General features: G+C 38.5%; 1 protein-coding gene across 1 annotated transcript; it reads left to right on the top strand.

The window, feature by feature from the left end:
* The first annotated feature begins 321 nt into the window (after window positions 1-321).
* Window positions 322-14218, top strand: LOC124435272 (tetratricopeptide repeat protein 38-like). Its single transcript, XM_046985212.1, has 16 exons — window positions 322-451; window positions 626-703; window positions 3915-3996; window positions 4234-4411; window positions 5678-5851; window positions 6609-6684; window positions 7454-7573; window positions 7657-7716; window positions 8709-8747; window positions 8857-8935; window positions 10692-10765; window positions 12509-12603; window positions 12675-12753; window positions 13330-13407; window positions 13493-13566; window positions 14050-14218. The coding sequence occupies exons 1-16, from the start codon at window positions 413-415 to the stop codon at window positions 14132-14134; spliced, it is 1410 nt and encodes a 469-aa protein (XP_046841168.1). The 5' UTR covers window positions 322-412; the 3' UTR covers window positions 14135-14218.
* The last annotated feature ends 299 nt before the right edge of the window (window positions 14219-14517 follow it).

The raw sequence follows: 14517 nt of genomic DNA, 5'->3' as shown, positions 1-14517 counted from the left end.
TTTTTGTCCCCTACCTCGCTTCCTAAGTGCTTTGTATACCCTAAGAGGTGTAAGCCAAATTAAATATTCATCTTGAAATAAAAACGTCCAACTCCTCTTCCGTCATTATTACCTGGTTGGCAAACTTTGTGTTCATACGAGTGACCATATCAGCATTCATATTTAAAAGTACGCAAAGACCAACGTGGCTTAATGCTGCTTCAGGCCTTCAGCCTTCCAAATTCTGTCCGCGTTGGATTTGAATAACATTTCATTCGTCACACGTGATTAAGTATTCATTTCCGGAAGGTTGACCTCTGGCCCTGGCCTCTCTGACTTGCTCTGAGCATTCTCCGAATACGCAATGTGTCACACAATATACACGGGTACATGCAACTTGTAATTTTCGTGTTGAGGTGCAACAACGGAGCAAATGTCTTCTGCGAAACATCGAGAATGGCGGGATCTTGCGGCAAGTATTGATTTATTAGGCAATAGCTGCGTATTGAAGGGATGAAGTTCATCTACAGAGCAAATGAATGGCCATGTTCACTGAATTTCTATTCTCGTTGGATATGATACAAATAAGGGTAACAATTCACGGCTAACTCGAAAGTTCATCATCTATTCTTTCTTTCTTTCAAAGGCATGGAAAAGTGAAGGTTTGTCGTTATCAACAACGAGCGATAGATCTGCAAAGCTTTTTGATGCTGCTGTGACTCAGGTGCGTTGTCATGTCGAAACTGTTATGTATTTACTATTATATGTCCAAGGCAAACTGCAAACCCAACGAACTTGGGGCGTTTCAGATGTTCACCTTGGAAAAATCGAAATTAGACGTAAACGATGTCGTTATGGCTTCGCTTCTTTAAAAATTGTGTAAAATTTCTTTATCTTTTGAAAATTTGAAATGTGTTATAATTTTGGTGTAAGCGACATGCGTCATTCGTTCGCCTCTCACATTTCCAGTTCAAGAAACAGAGGTATCCCTCTCCCCCTGGTTAAATTTTCGTTAGCTACAAGTACACAAAATTCATCCCTACCCCTGATCCTTTATCTTATAGCACTTGTCTATGGCCGATATTTGATGTGGGCTAAAGGATTGAATTAGTAATTAATTTCGCGTGTTGTAGAACCAGTAATATAAGCGATAGAATGTCATACATCCAGTTCTATTTCCTGTGCTGGCGAACGGTGTGTCCATTGTGTGTACCGCTTACACAAAAATCACTGGAAAAAACTCAACTATGTTAGTATTATGTGATGATAGAATGTGTAATTTCACTATTATTGTCGACAGTCGACCTCTGGCCTTTCATGCGTGGCTATCACGCTCGTGATCTATCGAAATCATCGATCTACATAAGAGAAATGAGCAAATGCAGAGGTCTTTTCGAAGGAAGTCATGGAACACGCGATTTACACGCTTAGAAACGCATCAGCCATCGGGTTGACGCAATATTACTTAGGTGAACAAGCCGTGTCATCCTCGTTGTTTTTGCACGTGAGCACGTGCTATCGTCACACTGTACCAGCTGGCAGCACCAATTCGTTCCCTGTGATGTTCAAGGAATCGAGGCAGTGCATGCTCTTATACATGCAGAGGCGAAACTAGAACGTTAATTGGGGTGTGTATATTCATATATTCAGTTGCCCTACTGATTTCTTTTGAAATTCAAATCACTTTCAAAAGAAATCAGTAGAGCACAACGGAATATATGAACATGCACACCCCATTAACGTTCTAGTTACGCCTCTGTATACATTTAAGCCTTTTAGTAGTTCCATCCATGGAGTTTCTGTGACCGTCAATGTTGAGCTACAATTAAAAAATTTGACTCATCTCGTGAAGGTTGGCCGATGGTGGACGGTGGCGAGGCCAGCCCGCAACTTCTGTCCTGCTTTTTGGACTTGAATTTTCACTCACTGCAAAAACGATAGATTTCTGAAAAATAAACGATGATAATGCTCTGAAATTTTCATAAAAGGACTATAACTCGCGGCATGACTCTGCTGCTGTTTCATGTTGCAGGAAATCTTCATGTCCAGTGGTTTTTCACAAGTTTTTGAATGTAGCTAACTTTCCCGTTTTCCAAAATCACGGTACATTTATCATTCCGCTTTCAACTTACTTGCCTTCAACCCAGGTTTTTCAGAAGCAGTCTTGATTGCACAAGTCTGATTGCGGAATTTGAAGGAAAATTTTTATCGATGGTTGAAGAGTCATCTTATCTCCACAGTGCTGCACATAAGCACAGTGAAATATTTGTTCGCCATGACAATTTTTAACACCCAAATTTCAAATAAAGAAGACAATGGTATCATCGTCCGGTATCAAGTACCTAGTACTGAAATGTAGCTAATACTCACATAATGTTCATAGTATAAAAAGTCTTCCGTCGTCTTTACTTCATACGATTTCTAAGATGTGCTTGTCTTTATTATGCATCATTTCTCGCTTTTCAGGCCTGTAACCTTGGGAATGTGAACTGGGGGCACTTGCAACCCCCCCCCCTCTCTCTCTCTCTCCCGTGTAACCACGAGTTCGTTTTTTGGAAATTCAACATAGAAAGTTATAAAAATAATTGAAATGGTCTGGTTGAATTTGGAAAAATAAAAACGGTTCCTATGTTACTGAACTCCGACCACTTGTTTGTTTCTCTGCAGTCTCATTTAAAGTGCATGTAGTTACCAAGTTAAACAGAGGCTAGCGTACGAATGTAGCTAGTGTACGAATGTAGCTAACGTACGAATGTAGCTAGCGTACGAATGTAGCTAGCGTACGAATGTAGCTAGCGTACGAATGTAGCTAGCGTACGAATGTAGCTAGCGTACGAATGTAGCTAGCGTACGAATGTAGCGAATGTAATGAATGAACGAATACGAAGTACGAATGTAGCTATAACGAATGTAATGAAGAATAATGAATGTAGCGAATGAATGTAGCTAGCGTACGAATGTAGCTAGCGTACGAATGTAGCTAGCGTACGAATGTAGCTAGCGTACGAATGTAGCTAGCGTACGAATGTAGCTAACGTACGAATGTATACGAATGTAGCTAGCGTACGAATGTAGCTAACGTACGAATGTAGCTAGCGTACGAATGTGGCTAGCGTACGAATGTAGCTAGCGTACGAATGTAGCTAGCGTACGAATGTAGCTACGAATGTGGCTAGCGTACGAATGTAGCTAGCGTACGAATGTAGCTAGCGTACGAATGTAGCTAGCGTACGAATGTAGCTAGCGTACGAATGTAGCTAGCGTACGAATGTAGCTAGCGTACGAATGTAGCTAGCGTACGAATGTAGCTAGCGTACGAATGTAGCTAGCGTACGAATGTAGCTAGCGTACGAATGTAGCTAACGTACGAATGTGGCTAGCGTACGAAGCATTAACGTGGATGAAAATAAAGCCACCAGAACAAGTCCGATTTCCTCAATTGGGGTTACGACCCTGCTCTTTATACCACTTGTATAAGATCTGTCTCGAAGTATATGGCTGGCAAGTTTGAACTTTGGCGTTGCTCGATTTTTGTTTGATGAACCAATATTCAAGAGCGCGCCCTAAAGATTTAGAGTTTCACAATTTTATTCAGTAAAAGTTACTCCCACGTCCGAAACAAAGATGCCATAATCTTTGTCGGTCCAATTTTTGGAAAATTGTGAATGATAAAACCATAAATTGCATTTTCTTCTTCTTGAGAAGCGTAATAGCAATTTTATTTAGAAACATGGCCGATTACACGCAAGTTTGCCGTGTTTTATACTTACCGTTTTAAAAATGGTTTTACACGAATTAGTGTATAAATGTATATTCTACATCATGATCTGTAAATGTTTTCAAACTTTTCCAATTGCAACTTTTCAAGTTACGAACTTAGCAATTTAGCTGTCTGATGCGTAGCTGCAAATCAAACTTACCTGTCTTTATTTCAGTATCTCGGCTGGTATGACGACCCCAATGTCGGTGGACTCGAATCTTCGCTTAAAGAGATGATGGAAGGGGATCCCGATTTCGGTAAGCCATCTCAACACTGAAAATGCACGAGGCGTGGGGTGGCTCAATGGGTTAGAAAAATGAATATGCATCTTTGAATAGGCTGTTTAAGATTTCATACTCGTGTATGGAACTTTTAAATTCACGCTGGACTCTCTTGAAAAATGAATGGAAAATATTTTTCATTCACGAGATATCGAAGTGTTTTTATATTTGTGATGCTTGAATAACATTTGACTCGTTTTATTTTGTTGGTAGTTATGGGACAGGTTTTGTCGAGCGGCCTGGAACTCATTGGAACTGGGACGAACATTTGGAAGAACGATGGTCTGAGGCAGTCCATTGACCGTATGGTAAAGTTGGTGGAAAAGCCAGAAACGATTTTGACCGATCGCGAGAGAAAGCACGTGACTGCCATACAAAATTGGTCGCAAGGGTACGTAACTATTTTTGAAATTTTGTTCTTCAAATAGTTAGCTTGTTTGCCAAAATAGCTATGTAACATGTTCTACTATAAAATACGGTATTGCTCGGGAGGGAATGAATTACAGAGGCAATCAACAATTTTTATCTGGTCAAATCCAAAATTAAAGTTTGCCTGCTAGGCCAAATTCAAATCACGCTATACATTGTACACTATATAAAATTCTTATTTTGTCTTCTTGGGCGTTGTTTCAACATGAAAATAGGGGAGTAAGTGTGCACAAATTTGCTTTGCCACAAACTCATTTTAATCTCTCCATTTCTGCTGCGCTCACGAGAGCTTAGTTCTTGATAGTGAAGAACAATGACTGGCATCTGATATGCAGTCGAGTGGTGTTTTGTTCCAATTCAGAGAAATGCATCGACACAATTTGCAGTTTTGCAGTTGGGTGCTGCGAGGCCGTCGCAACTTCTGATACCTAAAATCTCGACAACTGAGTCAAACATCGGCACTCTTTGTGTTTGCTAAATTTCTCCAATTTGTGTGTTACTCTGCTTGTAATTTGGACTTTCAGCAGTCGTAATTTTAGGTGTGGGAAGTCTGCGCAGCCTCGCAGCATTCGACTCGAAAGCTCAGGTAACCCATTTCAACGAATGAAAAATCAACATTGTTGCTTTTCTCTTGAGCAGCGAATCGTTCTTTATGTTGGAATTGAAATTTGGTAAAACGTTTCGGTGTTTATGACACCAAATTTTACCATAGAGTTTTCTGATTGCGTCGTAAAGGCAAGTTAACATGACTTGATAAACTCTTCAATAGAACTGTGTTATTTTATTTCTTTTTGGATACACTCAACATTTTTCACGATGCAAATAACGTCGTTATGACATCACATTGCATAATTAGTATTGGGAAATAGAAAGCTTTTTTTCGACAGTCAGCATTAAAATAGCTATCTAATTTTGGCACATATATTTATTGATTTTAACTATTGTATTTGTGCATGTTCTAACGATGTGGAAAGTTGATGGTGTTTGAAATGTTATGCACTGCGATGTCATAACATGTTATTTGAATTATGAATAAATTTAATTAGCTATCTCGAGAAAAAAATAAAATATAACACATTAACGGAAAGGAATGTAAAGTCATTTTGTATGTTCTTTGAAATACGAATAAGGACATCTCAAAACTTGACAAATTTGAAAAAAAATGTCAATAGACAATTGACAAGCAATGTGATGTTTTGTGAAACGTTTTATCGCTTTCCTTACACAGTTTTGTCGAAAAAGCTGGCAATATTTGGGAAGATATCTTGAATGAATATCCGACTGACGTGACTGCCTTGAAGTTTGCTCACGATTCTTACTTTTATCTTGGATATCAGGAACAATTACGTGATTCTATCGCAAAAGTAATGCCCCATTGGAATGAAACGATGCCCCTTTACGGGTAAAGCAAGTTTTTCTTTTTGGTCCCATCATTTCCGACATGTTCGTTTTTTTGGTGAGGCAAGAGAATGTGGTACACATTCATGAAATAAAATATGTTTACTGTATTTGCAGACAGAGCAAATCTTTGGAAGAACTCGAGAGCAGATCAATGCAAGGCCTGAGACCGAAGGTCGAGGGTTGCACCTGCTCGAGAGTTCTCACAAACGTCTCCGAGGTTTGCATTAGCAAAGTGCAATCGCAAAAAACATCTTTTATTTCTTTTTTAAAATAGCAATAATACGAAAAAGACAAATACAAGGCAAACGTTTTAATAATTCCTCTAGCATGTATTCATGATTAATTTGTGAATTGATTTAATTGGCTTAACTCAGACCAATTCAAACACAGTTATAAGCTAATCGGCGCATGCGTTTTATCTTTCTGTTTTATTAAGACACTTGTCTTCAACATATATAAGACAACGGGTTGCCATTCAAGTTGATTTTTTGTGGTGTGTAATACATGTTTTTCTGGTGAAGCGCTTTTTTGAAGAACTTTTGTATGGGTGAAGTCGCTTTTTTGGAAAAGTCGGTTGTCATTTGTAAATTTTCAGAAGGAAATAGGCGCTTCAGGACATACGGTTTATGATTTTTTCTTGCGTTAAACCCAGAAGAATCCTTACGTGGTTTAGTTATAGTATTTTCATGGCTTATATCTAAGTGAGTAATCAAAATTTTAAGTGCATCATAACATTGGTGTTGTTTATGCCCGTGTAGATTTTTAAATGGAATGTATGCGTTCGGATTGGTGGAGACGAATTTTTACAACAAGGCGGAAACTTATGCGAAGAAGGTAAGACTTTTTTATTGAATGGAGGGAATGGAGAGCTTGTGAATAGCAAGCGATGTTTATGAACAGCGGCGGATCCAGCGATAAAAATATAAATTGATATATTAATCTACATTAAGACTTTATATCTACATTTATGAATTCTTTGATGAAATTTTACTCTTTGGAAATTTACGACAAACACCAATGTTCTTTCAAACATCATTGAAAGCTTTGAATTCAAATTGACTATTGTTATTTGTTTTGACTAACGTCGAATCTGCCACTGTTTACCAATAACCCAAATCTTCAATCGAGTAGTCAACAGTGCCTATCCCAGCAAGCATTGCGGAAATAAAGTAGAATTTCGGCTGCACAATAATTTTTGAAGAATTCGTTTGAGTTCGTTCAAAAAATCAATCTGCGCTATGATTGATTTCTTTATGTTGTAATTTATTAAGAAAGAAACAGCTATACAGTCCAACCTCTCGTAAGCGGACAGCCTCGAGACCACGACCTGGTGTCTGCTCATGTGTGGTTATAAAAGATAATAACGTGTTAGCAAGTACCTGCAGGCAGTGTCCGCTTACTGGAGGTGTCCTTATGTAGAGGTTAGACTGTAAATGCATCCATCCGCACATTGTCATGTAATGCAACTTGAATCATATGTCAGTCGAATAAAACTATGATGTACACACGTAACTCATCGCCTGAACTCAACACTATAACGGCCTAACGGGTGCGACTCATCGCCCGAAGAATTATGAAAACTTTTCACTCGTGATAATTACAGGGTCTTCAAATAAATCCTTACGACTGCTGGTCGACGCATGCGCTATGCCATGTGATAGAGATGGAGGGAAGAAACGACGAAGGAATTAAGTTTTTGGACGATACAGAAGAATATTGGACAGTTAGTGAAGCTTTTTCATTCTTTTTACCTTCGTGCGCTCGTCGGAGACGTCGCGACCGCCTGAATTTTTACGTATTTTCTAGAGAGGTGAAATGCTCGCCTGTCATAACTACTGGCATTGGGCTCTTTACCACATTGAAAAGGTATATAGGTTTTGATTCATTATGATTGAACATATTGAATGTATCAAAATATATTATAATACTTAAGATGTTTACCCTGTTTGCACTTGCTTATCCAAATCGGGGAGACCTTGGGGAGAACTCGAAGGTTGATCATTGCACTAAGCCAGTGCAAACACGAAAAACATCTTCTATTTGCTTCTTTTATAAAATAACTATAATTCAAACAAACAAATTTAGAGCAAACGTTTTAATTTTACCTCTACCATGCCTCCTTAATTGATTGGCAAATTCTCTTTGATTGATTGATTGATTCGATTTCTTGAGCTCAGATCGCTTTGCAGTTTGCAAAGGCTAATGAAAACATGACTATAGACCAATCAGCGAAAGCGTTTTTGTTATTATTATTTCATAAATACATATTTTGAAAGATTAGTCACTATTTTATCAAGGTTTTTAAGAGAGGTTGCATGGCAGGCAGCAGTATTCTGTTAAACTTGGTTGAAGTGGGAGTGTATTTTGAATAATTTAGTGACGATTATCATTTTGCAAATCAGGAGTTTTGTTAGAGGAGGCTGGCAGCAGTATTATGCTCAACTTGGTTGAAGTGGGGTGTATTTTGAAAGATTTATAGAGACTATTTTACCAAGGGATTTGTCAGGATATGTTGGCAACGGTATAACCTTGTAACAGTGTAACCTTGCTAGGCGTAGTCACAAAATCCGCCTGATTTTTCAATGAATAAATCGAGTGAAGTATTCCAAAAAAAATCATGCCGATCGTTGCTCGAACGATTTCTCGGAAAACTTGAGCTATGCTGGCCTCCAGCGCGCTATATACGGTTCACCCCTAATCAAACCGGTTTGATTTTGGACAATCGACTTACTCTTCGTTCACTTCAATAATCACACGCTTCTTTTCGAAAATAAACTTCAAAAACAAGTGCCTGTGTCGCATGTGCCCATGTAATTTTTGAATGTCTTTTAACGGATAAGTTTGTGCTTGTTATTTAGGAGGAGTATGAAACAGCCATTGACATTTACGACCAGCAGGTTAGTGTTTTTGTTCCTTTCCTCACGAAGATGCAAAACGTAGCCTGGGACATTTTTCCGAAGCATGTATGGTGCTGTCCACTAGATAGTGAATTTTATTTCTGTATAGGTATCAAAGCGATGCAAATCAGGAGCAATGCTCGATCTCGTCGATGGATCATCGTTGTTGTACAGACTGGAACTCGAAGGTACGTTCATGTATCCACGTGACTGCTTGAACAAATATAGATATCACGTTGGCTTTTCTTGACTTCTGCATGGTTCGCGTGATTTTGTGTCGTCAAACATCCCTTGCACAATAAGGTGGTAGACCAAGAAAAGCAGGAGCTCCAGTTGCAACATTGCAAAATAATTTCACTCGAATATGCTGTAACATAATTTACTTCTAACTTTACATTTATGCACCAAGCTCATTCGCGTACGAGCTGGGGGGGCGGTAGGGCAACTGCCTCCCGAAATTTTAAAAACTTTGAAAAATTCGGGAAATAGTCACGGAAATCAGGCAAAAATTTTTGTAAAATGACATACAAGTACGATGTGAGTCTCTAACTGTATTGGTACACCGAAGTTTAGCGAAGACATCATGCAAACAGTGCGTTGTTCTTGACGTCGTGATGATTGATTGATGAGGCCACCATGCATGATTAAGCACGAGGGGCACCCCTCCAAATTTACGAAGAGGCTATTTTTTGCTCAGCTAGTGACAGAGATTCGGAAGCTTGTTTTCGCGGCTGTTTCAAATTCGTAGAAAAAGTCTTTTACTGGTTATTTTCACTGTTTTACTGGTTGGTTTTTTTTTACCATATTTTTTGTTTAAATGTGTCCTCATGATATGGTTAATGGTGATTTGCGGGTTCAGGATGTCAAAAGTGCCCTTTCGGGCCCCTTTCCCTCGGATCCCTTAGAGTAGAGGATCCGCAACATCGTGCCTTGTCCGTTTGCAATATAGAAAATTTACCACTCCCAAGTTGGTAGCTACGGCCATAAAAGGATGTTATTTCACTCGGCAAATTGATTCAAAATTCAAAACCTGCATGTGATTATCAATTACTTCACCGACTTTTGAGTATGTTAGAAGTTTGGGCAAGTAGACTTGTGCTTCCCACCCCCCAAAAAAATGAAAGATCCTGCGACGAAACATTTTGCTTGACTGTTATACCGACGGGCTGTTTTTATCGTGTAGCTTTTGATATCAGTAGTTTACATTGCTTGAATGTAGTGTATATCTCCAACTTCCTTAAAGTGGCATGGGATGAACCAAATATTTTTATTTAATACTTTTATGTTTTCCAAATTGACACATCCAGTGGCGGATCTATAGTCGGTCAAAATAAATTAAAAAAGCTCGTTGTAAATTGAAAGTACTTTTATTACAACGCTGTTTGTTAGAAATTCTCAAAGAATATTTTGAGCTAAAATCATCCCAATATGATTTGATGTAAAGTATTTTAAAATGTTTTGAGTTGTGTATTTTGAACTACCCTGGATCCGCTACCGGACACCCCCATAGCAGTCTTTGATTATTCCAAACGAAACCTACCCCAGTGATATGTATATTACATGGATCGCGCATCACAAATTGAATTTGAAGCCGCAAGGCTGCTTTAGTGAACAGTTTCACTTCACGATGTTGACATACGAAGTATATTAATTTCTGCTTTGAAATATTGCGAGAAGCGTTTCTTATGGTGCGATGACAAATCTGCTATTTATTAGCTTAAATGTAGGAAGCAGTTGTACTATTTAGAAAGGATGTATTGCAAAATTTGCGTGACACCATTTGAGAGATACTATCGCAAGAGAATGCTTCTATCTTCACGTTGAAATATTTTATAGGGTTTATTAATACAATGCGCTCCAAAATTCATTGCGATCGGATTAATCTTATGAGTGGGACTGTTCAATATGGCTGCGCATTGTACGCAATACCTTTCTTCTTTGCAGGTGTCAATGTTAAGGACAGGTGGCGGGAAATGCGCGAGCTTTGGGGTGACAAGCATGCTGACGATCATGTATTGGTAGGTGTATGTCTTTCAAAGATCCATGTGAACTTTAGCCAGTGATGTGACATGAATAGTTTATAGAAATGGCGTAATTCGTGATGGGAACAAGGCACGATGCTTTCAATTATTGTCATTCTGTTGCGACAGTTTTCCCGTTTGTAACAAGCCCAGTTTGCTGGATTGTAATCTCCAGATATGTGTGCAGCTTGTTGAATGTCAGTCAAAATTGTTGGACTATTGCCTGAATGTGAATGTTAGCCTGTATAAACAACCTGAATGTGGGTGAGGAGCGTTGATTGGAAGGTTGTACGTATGTAAAGCTTATCAAAGTAAAGATTGTACATCTGCTTTTTTCTCTTGCATATCGTGATAGGATAGACTTTCCTCTTTCTCTGCTACTGTATAGATGGTTAACTGTATTTCTTGCTTGTTGGTGTGCTAGTTGCGAGGCTCAGAGCGGCGCCAATTAAGGGGCTTTAATTGCCATTTCAACTGTCACGGGGCCCATGAAAACCATCCTCGCCAAATTTAGAAATTTAGTCTTCTTAGTCTCTGAATGCATTTCCCGCATTTTTAATAAAGATTTTATTGTATTGTTGTATTATGAAACATTAACGGATTTCTATCGTCGTAAACAGTACTTTATACATGTCACAACAAATTCAGATTTTAGAACCGTTGCTAGCTGAGTAAAATAGTTAAGTGTTATAAGAAAGAGAAGTTATTCCGTTTCTGATTACTTTGACTTTGTTCAAAAGTATTTGCCCATTCCCGAGCCTTGTTTCTTTTAACCATTATGTTTCTTTTAACCATTCTTTAATTGTGACACAAGTAGGTGAATTTAAAAATTTTTTTAAAGTTTAGTTTCATTTGATATTACACATGTGTGTATGCAATAAGTGGCCCTTTTTAATTTCCTAATAGGATAGACCACGTGGCATGACGCAAAGACACATAAGCCAATCCTAGCATTGGTGAATGGTGTGTCAATTTACATTGAACCTTTAGCAACTAGCTCCAGTGCAACTAGCTGTGTGGAACCTGTTGTGATGCAGGCTGTGTATGAGTAGCTATAGCTAGTCTATAGGCTATGTATCTATCTTGGTGAAGTTCTGGCTTTGTTTTAATTTGTCTGTCTGTGGGCCGTTCATTAAGCGTTATTCTCGTTAAAATGCAGACTGAAGCAGTGTATGTATTATATAGTTTCGAATGTTACATTCGGCTGTAAGGTGGATGTGGCTTCTGAACTTGATGACGTTTTGTAAAGGTTACACAGAAATAAATGACAATATATTTGAAGTTTTTAATTGCTTACGTGTTTCGACTCAACTGTAAGACATCTTCACTGCGAATGAATACGTTATTTGCAGTGTGGAATATATAATATAAAAAAGCATGATGCACAAGTGATGTACAACTTAGTGAATATAGATAAATCATTTACAAATTGTAATGAGTGAATGACAGAACCCGGGATGTGTGCAGTAGGAAAGTGGGAACAGAAGGAAGTTGTAGTTGGGCTTGTTTGTTAAGGTTGGGTGTAAGTTCTTTATATAAATGGCTTCTTTGAGTTTGATATTAAATGGAGTGTTGGCAGTGTCTAGGATCGTGAAACAAGGAGGGTGTTCTTTTATCTTTGTGGCTACATATCGTGTGGTTTCACCAATATAGTACGAATTACGTCCATTAAATCACATCCATTGAATTACCTCGTAGAGAATTTCATTTTGATTTTTCTTTTACTGCTTGAATATACAGGTCTTTAATGACTTGCATTTACTGATGTGCACGTTGAGGTCGAAGGACGAAGAAGAAACGAAGAAAATTATGCAGTCGTTGAAAGACTACATGCAGTAAGAACACGAATATATCATTTTCAACGCTGCGTTGAAGAAATAACATGTTTGTTCGATTTCTCTTCGAGGGAACGCGAAGGAAATAATCGCGATGTGTGTGACGAAGTTGGCTTAAAAATGTGCGAGGCTTTTGAGTACTTTGATAAGGTAAATTTCTTGCACGGCTGTCGTGTTGAATGTGCATTAATGGTAAAATGGAATGAACATTTGTTTGACCATAAAGATTCGACTTTGTTCCAAAGCCATCATATGACAGCATCAGAATTTGAATTCTGACACGGTTTTACGCTCATGAAAAACATGAATTCTCCTTCTGATTCTCTGATGCTGGTTTTGGAGTATGGTCGCAAAACGGTGCCATCAAAAGGCTGCTGTCGTGACGATAACAACAATTTCTCGTCTATGTGCGTGTAAGAAATTTGACTCGTCTCCAGTCCCTGTGAGCTTGGTAGCTCGACAGTAGAGAGAGTGTTAGATTAGTACGAGTTCAAAGGTCGTCTGAACCACGTGTATTTCACGTACAAATGACAGTGACAGAATTCAATTTTGCCAATAAAGCCGAGCGTGTTTAGATTACCTACCTAAACGCGCCGTCGTCGTTGTAGGGACTTGTAGCTATGTTTTATTTTTGCTTGGTGTGCGCTGTCATGTCAATCCTTATTATTATTGACTGATGACGTTCGAGTAACTTTGAGTGATATCTTGACCAAACTCTTTTCTTAGGAAGATTATGAGAAGTCCACTGACCTGCTTGCTCCACTTCGATATAAGATCGTGAAAATTGGTGGAAGTAATGCTCAGGTTTGTTAAATTCTTTCTAAAATTACCATGAAGTATATCGTGGACGATCTCATTTTCATTCGATGCTTTCAATTGTTATGTATAGAGAGACATTTTTAACCAGTTTTTGATTCATTCGGCTTTGCGATCGCCGCGAAAATCTCACCAGTGCTTTGCAAGGTACGTTATTGACCAAACATCTTTAAAAATACGTAATGAAAAACCATTACCGGTGATCATAACCGTCATTTCGTGTGATCCGTGCAGTGCTTTCTCCAAGTTCTTCTGATTTAGCCCGGGTTGGGGGGTGGGGGGTGGCGATGTGTGCACCAAAGGCGCAAGACTTTCTAGGGGCTTGGAGGGTAGCTCACCAAAATGTGTGTTGTCATCTTCTCACTCTGAAGATGACTACTGCTGACCACGTCCGGGCGATCTGCATCTACAAACCTGTGACAATACTCCCATGCTCAAATCATTCACTTCGATAAAAGTATAGTTTCACACGGGTTATTTTATCTAAAAATTTGCAATGTGTTAGAAACTACAAGTTTTCGGTGATCATTTATAGTTCTGTTGGCACGATGCCGTTTCCTGTATGGAATTTGTTGTTTTGCATTGTTTTTATCAAAATATTGACACTGACAGTTTTTATGTCTATTTCAGAGCTTTGCTCGCGGAACGAAAAGCTTTAAAGAGTAATTCTCCTTTGACCGACCGACTAATCTCAAAAGCTATTGCAGTGCATTGATTTGCTCAAAGCATCGCCTAATAAAAATTATGTAAGCTTTTAACTGGCTACAAACAGCCGAATAAAATAAATTTCACGCTGAAACGTAGTGTCATTTTTTCTGTTTATTAAAGACCAGTGGTCAACGTAGCTAGTAGTTGATTGATCATCGCTGAAAGGTTTGCAATACAGCAGGATTTTACACGTATTTTCTTTACAATTTGATGCAATTAAACTTTTTCCAGAGCTATCGCTACGGTTTTACTTTTTGAACGTCTGTTCATGTTTGACCGTAAACCCCAAATTGAAAAATTCCATGTCCATATCAGTTTGGTTTAAAAGAATTAGAGGAAAGCTATAGGTCACGAAGCCTCCGGACACTCTATTTAAGAACCAGCAAAAAT

Source organism: Xenia sp. Carnegie-2017, unplaced genomic scaffold, assembly GCF_021976095.1.
Source record: "Xenia sp. Carnegie-2017 unplaced genomic scaffold, XeniaSp_v1 HiC_scaffold_1, whole genome shotgun sequence".
Classification (NCBI taxonomy): domain Eukaryota; kingdom Metazoa; phylum Cnidaria; class Anthozoa; order Malacalcyonacea; family Xeniidae; genus Xenia; species Xenia sp. Carnegie-2017.
The sequence above is the reverse complement of the archived record's forward strand: the minus strand, read 5'-3'. Positions and strand labels throughout refer to the sequence as shown.

Excerpts from the sequence above, each read along its gene's own strand:
- LOC124435272 (XM_046985212.1), top strand. The coding sequence starts at position 413 with ATGTCTTCTGCGAAACATCGAGAATGGCGGGATCTTGCG. Across the intron at positions 4,412-5,677 it reads ATACAAAATTGGTCGCAAGG|TTTTGTCGAAAAAGCTGGCA; the intron begins GTACGTAACTAT and ends TTCCTTACACAG. Across the intron at positions 8,748-8,856 it reads TTGACATTTACGACCAGCAG|GTATCAAAGCGATGCAAATC; the intron begins GTTAGTGTTTTT and ends ATTTCTGTATAG.